The 14,962-nt window shown below is 37.9% G+C and overlaps 1 protein-coding gene across 2 annotated transcripts in view; it reads left to right on the top strand.

Annotated features, from left to right (window-relative positions):
• LOC124613040 (circadian locomoter output cycles protein kaput-like) overlaps positions 1 to 14,962 on the top strand; it is a 118,908-nt gene that overhangs the window by 67,356 nt on the left and 36,590 nt on the right. The window contains exon 13 of one of the 2 annotated variants that reach the window (XM_047141611.1): positions 7,154 to 7,362. In XM_047141611.1, coding sequence (XP_046997567.1) covers positions 7,154 to 7,362 — 209 coding nt within the window. The remainder of the gene's footprint in view (positions 1 to 7,153; positions 7,363 to 14,962) is intronic. The other variant, XM_047141620.1, reaches the window with a different exon arrangement.

Here is a 14,962-nt window from a genome sequence, read left to right on the forward strand (position 1 = left end):
TTTTTTGGGAATCCAAGAGTATCACAAATTTATGTTATCTACTGTTCAGTACAGTATCCACAGATTATTCTACATTCTTTGAATAACTTATGCTGATGGAAAATTCTTTGTGGAGAATACCGTGTGGTAATATAGACTCCCTGTAGATCTCATATAATTTTTTTTTTTTTTTTTTATTTTTTTTTTTTTTTTTTTAACTGCATCAGTTGCTTTGCCATGCAAAAATAGGTGCTTTAGCAATGCCCAGAAATCACTTTTCCCAATTTCAGCAAAGAAGCACACACAGAAATGAAATCGGTGCATAAGGAATGCCCTTTTAGTTGTTATCGTTGTTTCTGTGAAACAGTTTAAAATCGAAAGCACTGAGCTTCTTCACCGTTAGTATTAATATCGTCTGCAGTAGTAATACTACAGGTAACCAATGAGACCTCTTATCACTGTTCAACATCCTCCAAAGCCCTTGCAGTGATTTCTTTTTAAAGTGGGATGGTTTTCTATTACATCTTGTATGGGCTGTTTGACAATTTGGGATGTTGCATTGGGTTTTTTTTCTAAAAATTATAGTAAGATATGACAAAAGTGCCCATTTTATGCCTGCTAATGTTTTTACATTTGGTATGAAGTGTGACAGAGCTATGTACTAGCAAAATATCATAAAGCTCACCATTAAGGAAGCAATGGTACAGCTTTATTTGTATATGAAGGTATGCAAGTGCATAAACAGGTTCTGAAAATTGTTAAAGAAAACAGGCAAAGAAACGTAATTCAGAAGTCAAATAAGCCATATAGTATACACAGTAGGAATTAAAAGTAATGTCAAAATGAAAGTGGTGCAGTTCATACTGCAGAGTAGTACAAATGAACTACAAGAATATGTTTGATGAAATACAAGATCATTAATGTTTATTTTTTGAACACAACTTTGCTATTGTTATCTTCTTGACTTTATAGCGTGTTTCGTTGCTGCCCTCCACCCTTCTGCAGTCCCCCAAACCACAACTCCCTGGCCAGTGTGTTATTGTGTCTTCTTCATTGCCTCATTTGCGATTTACATAAATCCATAAATACATCATCCATGTCCTTCCTTCTGAGAGCATTTGAGCTCTTCCACCCAAATTTGCTGTTTACAGATTCACTTTTTATGATTAGGTAAAATAGCTTTCCACTGTAACATAATTTAGTTTCTTGCTGTTCCCATGAATGCAATCCACCTTGTCTGTATCCTTCAGTTATTTTATTTAATTTATTTATTTATTTATTTATTTTTTCAAATTACTTGTGAATCCACGTTTGTAAACTTTCATCTTCATTCTGCTGTGGTATTCTACCAATTAATTTATTTTGTTCTTCTCCATGTTGATGAAATCTGTCAGCTAATGATGCACGTGGCTGAAAGGTATATGACTGAAATGTTCAGAGAAGAAAAAAGCTTTCTGCAGCTGCAAACCGAAATTTAATTGACCATCTGTGCAAGAGTTCATTTCTTTCACTTGTATACAGTGTGTTCATTTTAGACAGTGAAATATCTTGAAAACTATACACTGAATAAAAAAAAGAGTTATAATTCCAATTATACCACACTTGATCCCACTCCACCACTTGCATGGGTGGTGGAGACAACTTCGAAGTATTCAATGGAAACCCCATTTTTATTGCAGATTATGATGCTATGGCAATATCTACATACGTTTTGTCTGAATCATTTTCTTCATTTTGCCACAAATGGCGCTGCAATTGAAGGAATAGAAATGGGTGCACGATCATATTTGAATGCTACTCAATGGTCCTTGAATATCTAGTGGCACATAGGAGCGCACATCCATGCTGCAATAGTAGGACAAGCCATTATTTCATAACTTCTAATTGGAAACCCCATTTGCAATGTTGTATTTCTCTGACATATCAAACAGGGGACCACGCGTTGCACCACTGTGAACATGACTCGAGGTGAATGCTACTCTACTTTTCCATTTAGAGTTTAGCATTCAAACATAGTACAGCCAAATTCAGTACACTTAGTGATCCATTTTTCAAATGACCGTACTCAGTACAGAAGCATATCTCCAGAAATGTCAGCACAGGTGTTTCTGATGCAGTCGACCATGCCTTCATGGCCTGTTGGTGTTTGCTGATACATTTTATCTTTTAAATTCCCACCACAGAAAGAAATTCAGTGATGTCAAATCTGGTAACCTAGTGGGCAAATTAATATAGTCATTTCTGCCCACCGAGCGAGGTGGCGCAGTGGTTAGACACTGGACTCGCATTCGGAAGGACGGCGGTTCAATCCCGCGTCCGGCCATCCTGATTTAGGTTTTCCGTGATTTCCCTAAATCACTCCAGGCAAATGCCGGGATGGTTCCTCTGAAAGGGCACGGCCGACTTCCTTCCCCATCCTTCCCTAATCCGATGAGACCGATGACCACGCTGTCTGGTCTCCTTCCCCAAACCAACCAACCAACCATCTCTGCCAATCCACTGACGAGTGTAAACGTGGCCTGATACCTATGTGCTTCAGTTGTGTAATGCTCTGGACAACCATCATCCAGAAACCATATATTTTGTTGAAAGTACAGGGCAACATCTTGCACTAATACTGATAGTTCTCGTTCCTGAAACATTAGATATTTATTCCCATTCAATACGCCATTGATAAAATATGAACCAATGAGTTTGTTCCCCATGATGCCACACCATATGTTAACTGACCTGGGACGTTGATGGTCAACTTGCCATCGGAGATTGTCTATGCTCTAGTAATGCATGTTATGCTGATTAACACTACTATGGTTTGTGAATGTAGACTCATTGGAAAATAGTACCTCAGCAAAGAATGTGGTATGTGGTTTATTCATCTCATTACATATAATTTTCAAATCATTTGATTTGATGTACAGGAGACATGTCAAGGTTTACAAAAGAAACTTTTTTCACTTTTTTAAGAGAAATACAAAAGTTTACATTATATTTTACATTTCTAAGTTACAGCTACACAAGTACATAAAAAAATACATGTAATACAATCCCTGTATTCAGATTGTGAAGCTGTCCTCAATGAATTTATCGACAGAATAATAACACTTTTCCACCAGAAGAGTAAAGAGCAATTTTTTCAGTGAACCAATCTCCATTTTAAATATATTACTGCCTTTTATTTTATTGAAAATTTTTAATCCCATATACTCTGGTGTTTGGGCATAAAGTTTTAAACGGTGTGTTGGAAGTTTGAAGTTATCTCTGTGGCGAGTGCTGTAGTTGTGATCAAAACGGAAAGTGTCTAGTGTATGTTGATTTCTATATAGGAACACCACCATCTCATATATGTAAAGTGAGGGTATAGATAGTATTTTTAAATTTTTTAACAGTGGTCGACAGGATTCCCGTTTTTTTTTTTTTTTTTTTTTTTTTTTTTTGCAACACACATGTTTCTAATTACTTTCTTTTGTAATACTAGGAGCTTAGTGACATTTGCTGAATTTCCCCAGAAGATTTACCGAGCGAGGTGGCGCAGTGGTTAGCACACGGGACTCGCATTCGGGAGGACGACGGTTCAATCCCATCTCCAGCCATCCTGATTTAGGTTTTCCGTGATTTCCCTAAATTGTTTCAGGCAAATGCCGGGATGATTCCTTTGAAAGGGCACGGCCGATTTCCTTCTCCATCCTTCCCTAACCCGAGCTTGCGCTCCGTCTCTAATGACCTCGTTGTCGATGGGACATTAAAAAACACTAACCTAACCCCAGAAGATTATGCCATAACGAATAACTGACTCAAAGTAGCAGTAATGTTTATCTTTCTGGTATCCATGTTTGTGGCACCTGACAAAATACACATTGCAATGCTAAGTTGTTCAGTTTATTTGCTAAGTAATGTGTACCTTCCAATTTAAATTTTTGTCAAGATTTAGGCCTAAGAACTTCACGTGGTTTGCTTCTGTGATATCCTGATCATTGCAAGTTATCTTTATTTCACTCCTTTCTACTGATTTAGCTTCAAATTGCACCATTTTGGTTTTAGTTATATTTAGCTTTAGTCCATTTTGACAGAACCAAGATTCAAATTTTTCTAAAGTATTTTTGGCTTTTTCTGGAATATTTTCAGATACCTCATTTTCAATTAGAACTGATGTATCATCAGCAAATAAGACTGAATGAACATCAATAGCAAGTGGTAGGTCATTTACGTAAAAAAGAAACAGATAGGGACCCAATATCGAACCTTGTGGGACTCCTTGGGGAACTGTTCTCCAGTCTTATGAATAATTGGTTCCATTTGAAGTTAAAATTACTCTTTGTTTCCTACCTGACAGGTAAGAGCTAAACCATTTTAAAGCAGTGTCTCTGATTCCATACATCTGTAATTTGTGGAGGAGTAATGCGTGGTTCACTGAATCAAAAGCTTTAGTCAGATCACAGAATATACCTGTGACCTTTCTACCCTTATCTAACGTGGAGCATATTTTTTGGATAAACTCATTTATAGCATTCACAGTGCTTTTACCCTGTTGGAATCCAAACTGGTTTTTAAAAATTATATCATTTACAGTAAGAAAGTTATTAATTTGTTTTGCTGCAATCTTTTCAAACACTTTAGAGAAGACCGGCAAGAGAGAGATGGGGCAGTAATTCCCCATATCTTCTGTCGATCCTTTCTTGAATAGAGGTTTGATCTCACCATATTTCAATACCTCTGGAAAGCATCCCTGTTCAAAAGATTGATTTATAATAGTTGACAGTGGTTGGGAAATAATCTCGTACACATACTTGATTACAGATGTTGTTATTTCATTCCACCCATGTGAGGTTTTGTTTTTTTAGAGACAATATTTCCTTTTCCACATCCCTTTGGGTGATTTTTTCAAATTGTTTAAAAGATGTGTTCTGGCTGTTTTGGAATGTGAGGTTCGTTTGCATTTGTTGATGTCCCATTTACGAAACACTATGTGGTCACGGAAATCGGTGAGATGAAGTTCTTGATGCAGTGACACTTGATATAGATGATACTTTTGACAATGCAGTATAATGACAATACTCCCTGCAGACATACTGGTATCATGGTGTAATTGCCGGATGCTTATCTGTGGGTTGTGGTGCACTGTCGCTAGTACAGCTATTTCATTAGCTTCCCCTGTAACACATTTGCTTTGTTTCCTTTTGCCGGTCTGTATGCTTCCATCAGACATAAAGGCATTCTCAATCTTATAAAAGAACGAAAGAGAGCGAACTTTCTCTGGAAACCTCTTGGCATACAAGGCAACAGCAGCCTCACCATTTCTCCTCCATAAATAAGGATTATTTCAGTTTTTTCTTCTATGGTAGCAACATTCATCGTCCACTTGCATGTCTGTTCTTCGAATGATAGGTAGGTGTGCAGGTGATAAACACTGTGCAAGTATTGTAACATTAAGAGCCGCTATCTGTTCTATGTCTGTATGATGTGTGAGCTCCAGTTGGTAGTATACGTCTTATTTAGCTACACCGCCTCAGTGGCACGTAGGGTAGTCTCTGTTTGATATGTCAGAAGAATACAACTTTGCGAATGGGCTTTCCAATTAGAAGTTATGAAATACTGGCCTGTCCTACTGTAACGGCATGAAGACAGGGTTCCATGTGCCATTGGATATTCAAGGGCCATTGGGTAGCTTGTCATAAATTATGATTGTATACCCATTTCTGTTCCTCTGACTGCAGCTCCATTTGTGAAGAAATGAAGAAAATTCTTAGACACAAAACATATGTAAATTTTGCCGTAGAATCATAATCTGCAATAGAAAATGGTGGTTCCCATTAAAGATTTCATAGTCTCCCACCACCACCACCACCACCACCACCACCACCACCACCACCACCACCCAACCACGGGGTGGCTTGGCAGGTTGAGTGTGGTATCATTGGTTGTCCCTCTCCGAAACAAACAAATGGGAATTACAACTGTTTTTGGTCCAATGTGTAGTTTTTGAGTATTTCAGAGTCTCCAGTTGAAATGAACACACCATTGGTGACCTTTATCTTGAATATTTAATGACAAACTTTTATTATATACCTTCTACAGGTTATTGTTTTTCTACACACTCCTTATTTTTTAAATTTCTACTCATGTCTAATGTTTTTACCTTCAGCTTCACTATAATTTTCCGAGATCTTACACCAGAGGATTTCTCTGTTGGGCAAGGCAAATTTTCTTTCATTATTTGAATTTTGTGATGTTTCTTTGTAACATAATGTATTTCACAGCTGTGGACTTGTTTCTTCGGCAGATTGTTACTGGTGTTTCAGTTAATGGACTTGTCCATATTCTGTTACTGTAATTTTTTCATTTACTTAATAACTTTCCACTTCTTGTGTCGTATTTGCATTTCTGTATCCAGTCTGTAGTGCAACTGTACTTGTTTCAATGCAGAAAAAAAGTTATTGAAGTTAATGTGTTTTGCAGTCAACTTTTATTTTCTTCTTCACAAATGTGATTTGGAATTCTGTAACCATGTCATGAATGTATTTGGAAAAGTAAAAGCAATATCTGTGTCAATCATTGTGAGAACTAATCAGTTTTAGAAGTGTTTGGACACAAAGAAATGTAATTGAGATGTCCTTTGAAAGAGATAGCTCTGCCACACAAAAACAAAAGTGAAGTACAGACAGTTTTCTGTACTGTTCATAAACACTGTTGTTTGCGCAATGGGGAAGAATTTTATTATTCAGTAGGCTGTAGTTGTCTCATTATTTTAGTCATCTGCTGTTTGATTGTGTGATCATATTTGCTGGTACCGTATAAAGAGAATTTTTTAAAAATAAACTTTGTATAAAATAAATGCTATTATTTTACTGACTGTTCTGTGACTCATCTCAGAACTCTGAATAATAACTGATTCACATCTGAGGAATGTAAGATAAAATACTAGCCATTACTCATAAAAAAAGTGCACTGATCTCATTAATTTCTTTTCCACGCTAGTGGGAGTTTTGTAATGTTGATATTGGTCTCATTCTAGGGAACTAGTTATTAAATGGAGGAAAGATAAATGGTGGTAACAATCTGTAGGTGTAAATTAATAGTTATTCCCATTTTTAACTTTTGTGGCATGGATTTCTCTCTCATCGGGCTACTCAATTATTATGTTAACTTCAATGCTTCAAAGTGTCTGCCTTACAAAAAGCAGGAAAAGTGTCTAGAGCAGAGACAAAATCGCCAGTGACACAGAAGCAGCATCAGTCTGGATGTACTACGAACACAGTTCCTTCTGCAGCTACTACTCCAGGTTCTGCTACACCTAGTCCTGGATCTGCATGTGATTCTGCTGTGGGTGTTGCAGCAACCAGCTCCTCTGCACAGGCAACATCATCAAGGAATTCACAACTTAGCACGGTACTATTAATTAGAAGCTGTGTACAATATATTATTGGTTGCAATCTCCTGATCTCTCTCTCTCTCTCTCTCTCTCTCTCTCTCTCTCTCTCTCACACACACACACACACACACACACACACACACACACACAAACAAAACTGTTCATGTTTCCATTTTGCAACAAATTAGATAATGTTTATATTGCATGCAGATGGTTATCGATATAACTGTAACACTTACTCTAATGTAATTAATATAATTTATTATTTATTTGAATATTCTGTGGATTATATTTACATTATTTTGGTGTGATGTGTAATATCACAGTTGATTTTCACCAGTGGATGCTGCCTTACTTTTCACTGACAATGTGAGTGAAGAGGTTTAGGTGTTCAGATGAAGCAATAAGCTATGCTACCAGTGGCATAGTTATTGGTAGAGTACCACATTTGCGTATTAAAGCTGAAAACAGCAGACATTTCGTATCACTCACTATCCATGCAGCTTAGGCTCTTTTGCCTTTATGTGGGTGAGCACTCATGAGCACTTGTGACACAACAGGCATGTGGCACCTGTCACACATCTAAGGAAACATGATGGTTAATTACATCACAGTGCAACATTCTGTATAGTGGCAAGGAAAGGAAATGCATTGAGTCTGTGCAGTATACAACCTACACAATTATCTGCGTCAATAAGGCGAGGTGGTATTGGTTATCTTCTGAGAGTCCCATCAAGCTGAACAAAGTTTATTTGCACTCTCCCACTCCCTCTCCCCCTCCCTTGCACTCCTCATCAGAGTGAACACCACTTGGATTGGGCACATGCCTGCAGTACTCTGTTTTAGACAGTAAATGTGTGCACCCTCCCAGAGAGTCCACATTGCCTTCTTTAGTAAAAACTGGTTGACTGGAATTAATTAATCTTAACAATATAATCTGTTCTGCCACCTTTTCAGCATGTGAACTAGCTGTGCGAATGTTTATCTTCAACATCTAGAAACAATTGGAGATGGGCTGAAACTTGTGTGAGATGTTCTACGCAAGGTTTTAACACTAGACATGTCTCTCACCAAATTTTTTGGTCCTGGCAGGATGGCATACTATGCACAGAGTTGTCAAAAAGAGACCCTATATATGACATACTAGTTTCTGGGATACTGCATTCTTGAACTGTGTTGGAGCACATTTGAAGTATTGGACTGAACGAACTTTGACAGTGTATTTGAAACATGGGGCGCACCCAGTTACTTCCATGACCACAGTTGCCACAAGAATTTTTGTGAAAACAAAATACCTTGGCCTGTAAAGACTTGATTGTTAAATTACTCTCAGTACAGGGTGTATCATAATTAATGGCGTAAACACATACAGTTGAAAGTACATGATACTAGAAGGAAAAAAGCTTCAGTAAACATAGGACCAAAAATGCATACCTTAAGAGCTATGAGCAATTTTTCATCTTCAATATTGTGAAGCAAATCTCTTCTACTGGAAGCTCTTTGCTTTCCGCATTTTGGGAAGTAGTAGTATGGACCAAAATGAGAAAAAAGTCCAGTGAACATTTGCTCTAAAATGCATACCTTAAAAGTTATGAGCAATTGTTCATTAGAAGAGTTGTGTTTCCAAATAGCAAAGATGAGTATGTGCTCATAGTTCTTAAGGTATGCATATTAGAGCACATGTTTATTGGACATTTTTTCCTTGTTTTGGTCCAAATTACCATTTCCCAAAATCTGGAAAGCAAAGAGCTTGCAGTAGAAAAGATTTTCTTCACAGTATCAAAGATGAAAAATTGCTCTTAGCTCTTAAGGTATGCATTTTCAACCCTACTGAGACTGTTTTGCTTCTAGTATTGTGTACTTTCAATTGTACGCATTTGTGCCATTAATTTGATACACCCTGTCTATGATTCATAAACTGCTGACAGAATAGCATGAATAGTTTTGAAAATAAAAAAATATACTTACTGATAAAAGTAAAAGTTCTTGCATCAACAACTTTACGCCCCACAGAAAAAGTTGAAGACCTCTGGTGAGTTACAGAAATTATGGAAAGTAATTCACTCTATAAGATAGTAATAGACAACTTTAACACTTTTGCCCCTGAGTATTAATAAATAATCCCAGCTGAATAACATATCTGATTTTACTTTAATTTCAGGTATAGTAACTCACAGAAACTCTTTGACATAGTAATAAGAATTACATTAATAAAAAATACAGTTTCAAATTTTAAATGATATTTAATACCATACTCTTGAATTAACATGTACTTCTTTGAAGCAGTTGTTTATAACATTGTTTTTTCAATGAGAAAAAATTGTCAAAGTTAACATACACAGAATTTTTCAGAGAGCAACATGTTTCTTTTATGTAAAATGCGTAATAATGAAGCATAAATCTTGTCTTGTGTACAGTAATACTGTTCGGGAACATTTTATGAAACAATTTACTTCTTTGTGAGATAAATTTTGAAGCACTGTAGTTTGTATTATGTGACATTGTAGTCACTACATTGGTAGTTTGTATTTTTGTATCACAATTTTGCAGCCAGCTTCTTGCCTTTGTGAGAGCACACTGTGCACAATTTGATAGTGTTCAGGTAGGAGAAAGAAATTTGTATTTTGTAGTTTACATGCACATAGTCAGTGGCCATTCAGCTTTTGTCATAGTTCACCATTGCGCGTAGTCATTCACACTCGGGTGTGATATTCAGGGGATAACACTACTGTATACACTTGAAGTGACTTAGTGTCTGCCTTTTTCTTCTGATGTACCGCAAAGTCATATTTGAAAGTGAAATCACTTTGGAATTACACACTGAAAGCACTTTCAACAAAAATCTGAATAAAAAACACAAGTATTTTGTTCCAGATATTCTTTGCCTGAATCTCCATAATTTAATCTTGAACATTAGTCCTCTTCATCCCCAGATTCATTTGGAACATTGTCTTCTGAAAAATCACAATCATTATCTTCAAAATCATGATGTAACTGTGCTTTGCGCTGGGCATAACATTCCGCTACTTGTGTACCTAACAACATGAAGATGAGCACATAAAGAAATAAACAAGAGGTTAAAAATGGCTTGGCATTCATTTGGAAAACTAAATGCTATATTGTTCTCCTTTGAAAAGGCTAAGCCTTGTCTCTACCGCCACAGCTTCCTCTCTTCATCTCCATCTATCATTTTCTTACCTACGATCTTACCTTCAGAGACATTTTGTAAAAGAATATTGTGTCTAATTAAGTGTCGAGTGAATTTTGCTTTGGCATGGCTTATGACTTTCAGTAGCTTCTTCTATTTCTTGTTGAGCCATCTCACTAATTTTACTGTCAGTCCAGCTAGTTCTACAGTACTGACTGCTGCAGCCTTGAGGCGAGCTCTCCTATTTCTTTGATAAGTTTACTCAGCTACATTTATTTCTTTCAATGGCACTTGCTCCCAGTATTAAATTTATTTTTCCCTTCTTTTTCTGGTCTTGCTGTTTTTTGTGTGTGAAAATTTTGAAGAGTGGCAACCAGAGGAGCCTCAGCTCTCCTGCTGCTGGACCTTGGGATCTTACACCCATGATCATTAAAGGTGGATGGATTATTAGATTCTGCCATGGTTGTTAAATATAGGGTATCAAACTGAACTTTCAATGTGCCCGTTCCCCATTGCTTTTCGCATCTTTATGCAATTGGCATTAGTGCCTCACCCACCTCCAAGGATAATTGCTATATTCAGAAGTAACTTCCCAGTATGTCTTAAAGGAAAGGTTTATAACCAGAACTAAATTAAAGACATGAAACTTGTCTGTCAGATGGAGAATTATTTCCGCCTACACACTGTCTCTTGTGTCAAAGGGCTTAAGTAATAGTGTTACCGATTTTTAAAGTTCATTGACATCCTGTGTGTCTATGGCCACACACTTGTTACATCACACTGTTAATGTTGTCTTAACTTCCAATAACTTGATTAAATTGTAGACAGCATTGTGCTTGGTGAAATGAATACACATTCTTAAGGGGAGGTTTACTATCTTTTGGTTCAAAAAATCGATTTTTTTTTGTTTAAATTGAATGTTTGATCCATAAAGGTGTTTAGAATCCACCCCTGAAACGGTTTTTCCGAATATGGAACAGAAATGTTTGTTGTTCACGGTTGAGCAAAAAAATGCACCTGCCTGAAATCGACCTTTTCCATTCACCAGTTTGTTTCTTTCGGAGGACGAGTTATTGTACCGGTGCTTGGGAGGAAACACACAAAATTCAAATGAGAGTTTGAACACGTATGTCTGGAAGTTAGCCCCCAAGCATTTGCATTCTGGTACGAAGACTGTGGAGATGCGACTTTCCTGGCATTGAGCAGCTTCATCAAAGGGTATTCAGCAATTCTGAAGACCATGACAACAATGGACGTCACCCTGGGACTCTATTCGATTCAGCTTTCCAAGCATTTGGATGACCACCGGATTCAAGCGGCCAAAAACCGCTTGCCACCAGCCATACAAGCGGCTCTGGAGCAGCGCAGGATGGCCCAGATTGTGCAGAACGCCCTCTACAATGAAGAGGAAGGACTAGTTTATGGGCTCGGAATAGAAGATTGAACGTACATTGCACAATATTGCATTTATATGTAGTCAAAACTTCAAAAGCGTTTTTCTCGAAATGACCTTTTTTTTTTTTTTTTTACCGTGTAGTATGGTAACTTCAAATCTACTGAACCGATTGGCATGATTCTTTGTTTCTGATGAAGCTTAACAAATTGTCTAGGAGTTTTACCACTTTTATTCCGATCCATCAATTATAAATATTTTTACTTGGCTGACGAAGGTCAAATGGCCGCCATTTTGTTTCCTATGGTCCAAATAACGTAAGCGAGGTACAACTCCTAAAGAATCTTATATACTTCGCTAATGTCAACTCAATTTCGATTTCAGACGAGCCGTCTGACCTGTGACATACTGCGCGTGGAGGTCTACATCGAAATTTTGTTTCGTTCTAACGGCACTTCCGCCTTTGCTCTTCGACATTCCTGGTCAAAAAAATTCCTGTTTGTAGAGGAAATATCAATAAACATTTTGACCAAATTTGACATTGATATCTACAACACATCGTAAGAAAAAAATTCTCAAAGAATGTGCTTTTTTTCGAGCCAAAGATAGTAAACCTCCCTTGAAGATATGCTGGGTGCTGCTCAGAAGTTAAAATGTTTATTGAGCTCTTGCGTAATACTGTGACTGCAATGTCTGATTGATTTGTGAGCTTGTTCAAGAATGCACGAAGCCCAGCTCACCATGTTACTGTTCTAATTTGAAGTTCACAAAATTAGTTGTGGACAACTTTTCGAAGTCCACAAGTCTAAGCCGTCAAGTTTCCAAACACGATGCTGCAGTTCGCAGCTGAAGTCCTGAGACTATACAGGATTTTTCCAGTCGATTTCACATACTGTACGTATTACTGTAAAAGCTGCCTGTCTAAACACTACAAGTATTGTGCTTGCATGCTGATTTCCATGAGCTTTTAAAAATTGATAGTTTCATGTCTTTTTATCAGAAAATCTAGCATAATGTCTTTACTGGTTGCACATGAAACTTAATGAATAAAAATTATATTAAACTTATCACTACCATAAGCATTATACATGAAATAGGGCAAGACTTTCTCCAGCTTTTTTGTGGTGGTGTTAGTTGCTTGCTAGAGCCCTTGGTTTTGGGTTAATTAAATCTTATTCAGAGAAATGGTCAGATTAGCATTATTTACCATTGACTGTTTTAAATCTAATGAGAATCAAACCTCTGTAAATACACTATGCGATCAAAAGTACCCAGACACCTCCCAAAACATACGTTTTTCATATTAGGTGCATGTGCTGCCACCTACTGTCAGGTACTCCATATCAGCGACATCAGTAGTCATCAGACATCGTGAGAGACAGCAGAATGAGGCCCTCCGCGGAACTCACAGACTTCGAACATGGTCAAATGATTGGGTGTCACATCATACATCTGTACGCATGATTTCCACACTCCTAAACATCCCTAGGTCCACTGTTGCCGATGTGGTAGTGAAGTGGAAATGTGAAGGGACACATGCAGCACAAAAGCGTACAGGCCGAACTCGTCTCTTGACTGACAGAGGCCGCCGACAGTTGAAGAGGGTCGTAATGTGTAATAGTCAGACATCTGTCCAGACCATCACACAGGAATTCCAAACTGCATCAGGATTCACTGCAAGTACTATGACAGTAACGCGGGAGTTGAGAAAACTTGAATTTTATGGTCGAGCGGGTGCTCATAAGCAACTCATCACGCCGATAAATGCCAAACGATGCCTTGCTTGGTGTAAGGACCATAAACATTGGACAATTGAACAGTCAAAAAACATTGTGTGGAGTGACAAATCACGGTACACAATGTTACGATCTGATGGCAGGTTGTGGGTATCTGTCAGCATGTGTAGTGCCAACAGTAAAATTCAGAGGCGATGATGTTATGGTGCGGTCGTGTTTATCATGGAGGGGGCTTTCACCCCTCGTTGTTTTGTGTGGCACTATCACAGCGCAGGCCTACATTGATGGTTTAAGCACCTTCTTGCTTCCCACTGTTGAAGAGCAATTCGGGGGGTGGCGATTGCATCTTTCAACCGAGTAAGCACCTGTTCATAATGCACGGCCTGTGGCTTACATGACAATAACATCCGTGTGATGGACTGGCCGGCACAGAGTTCTGACCCGAATCCTATAGAACACCTTTGGGATGTTTTGGAACAACACCCTCTTGCTAGGCCTCACCGACTGACATCGATACCTCTCCTTAGTGCAGCACTTTGCGATGAATGGGCTGCCATTCCTTGAGAAACCTTCCACCACCTGATTGAACATATGCCTGCAAAAGTGGAAGCTGTCATCAAGGCTAAGGGTGGGCCAACACTATATTGAATTCCAGCATTACCAATGGAGAGCGCCATGAACTTTTAAGTCATTTCCAGCCAGGTGTCCAGATACTTTCGATCACATATTGTGATCTACTATCTAATATTACCACTGCACAAATCATATTGCAATTTACTTTGCATTAGAATGCATTTTTTAACTCTTAGAACGAACATTGTCTCTCATAACTCATTTTGTCCTATGTTAATAGAAATTCTGAAGCCGTTTCGTAAAAGTGCTGTTCGTGCGCTATCTGTATGTGCTGTGTTCTTTAAGGTGACTTAAGGTGTTTAGAAGTTATTAATTTTCAAAGGAATTAAGTATTTTCGTATTTATTTCACAGCCATACCTGTACATTCATGTGTTGTCATCTGATATTAATTTATAAGTAAGTTATGGATGATTGTCAGCTTCATTCATAAATTTCTGAGCAATGTCTACGCAACGTCGTTTTTGTTCAAAATGAAACAAGTATGGAACGAACTTTGCTGCCACTTGTTTCTTGCCAAAAAAATCCAAACAAATTGCTTGGTGTCAGCCAGGGGATATGCCAGCCTGCAACCTCTATGTTGGACCAGGCCTTATCGTTCTATGTTCAATAAGGAATACTACTTACAAGTTATGCACCATTTGCATGAAGCAAAATTGTACCAAACCAGTTGTGGAAATTGCACACGATAATGCTCCTGCTCACACTT

Source organism: Schistocerca americana, chromosome 1 (genome assembly GCF_021461395.2).
Source record: "Schistocerca americana isolate TAMUIC-IGC-003095 chromosome 1, iqSchAmer2.1, whole genome shotgun sequence".
NCBI classification, from domain to species: domain Eukaryota; kingdom Metazoa; phylum Arthropoda; class Insecta; order Orthoptera; family Acrididae; genus Schistocerca; species Schistocerca americana.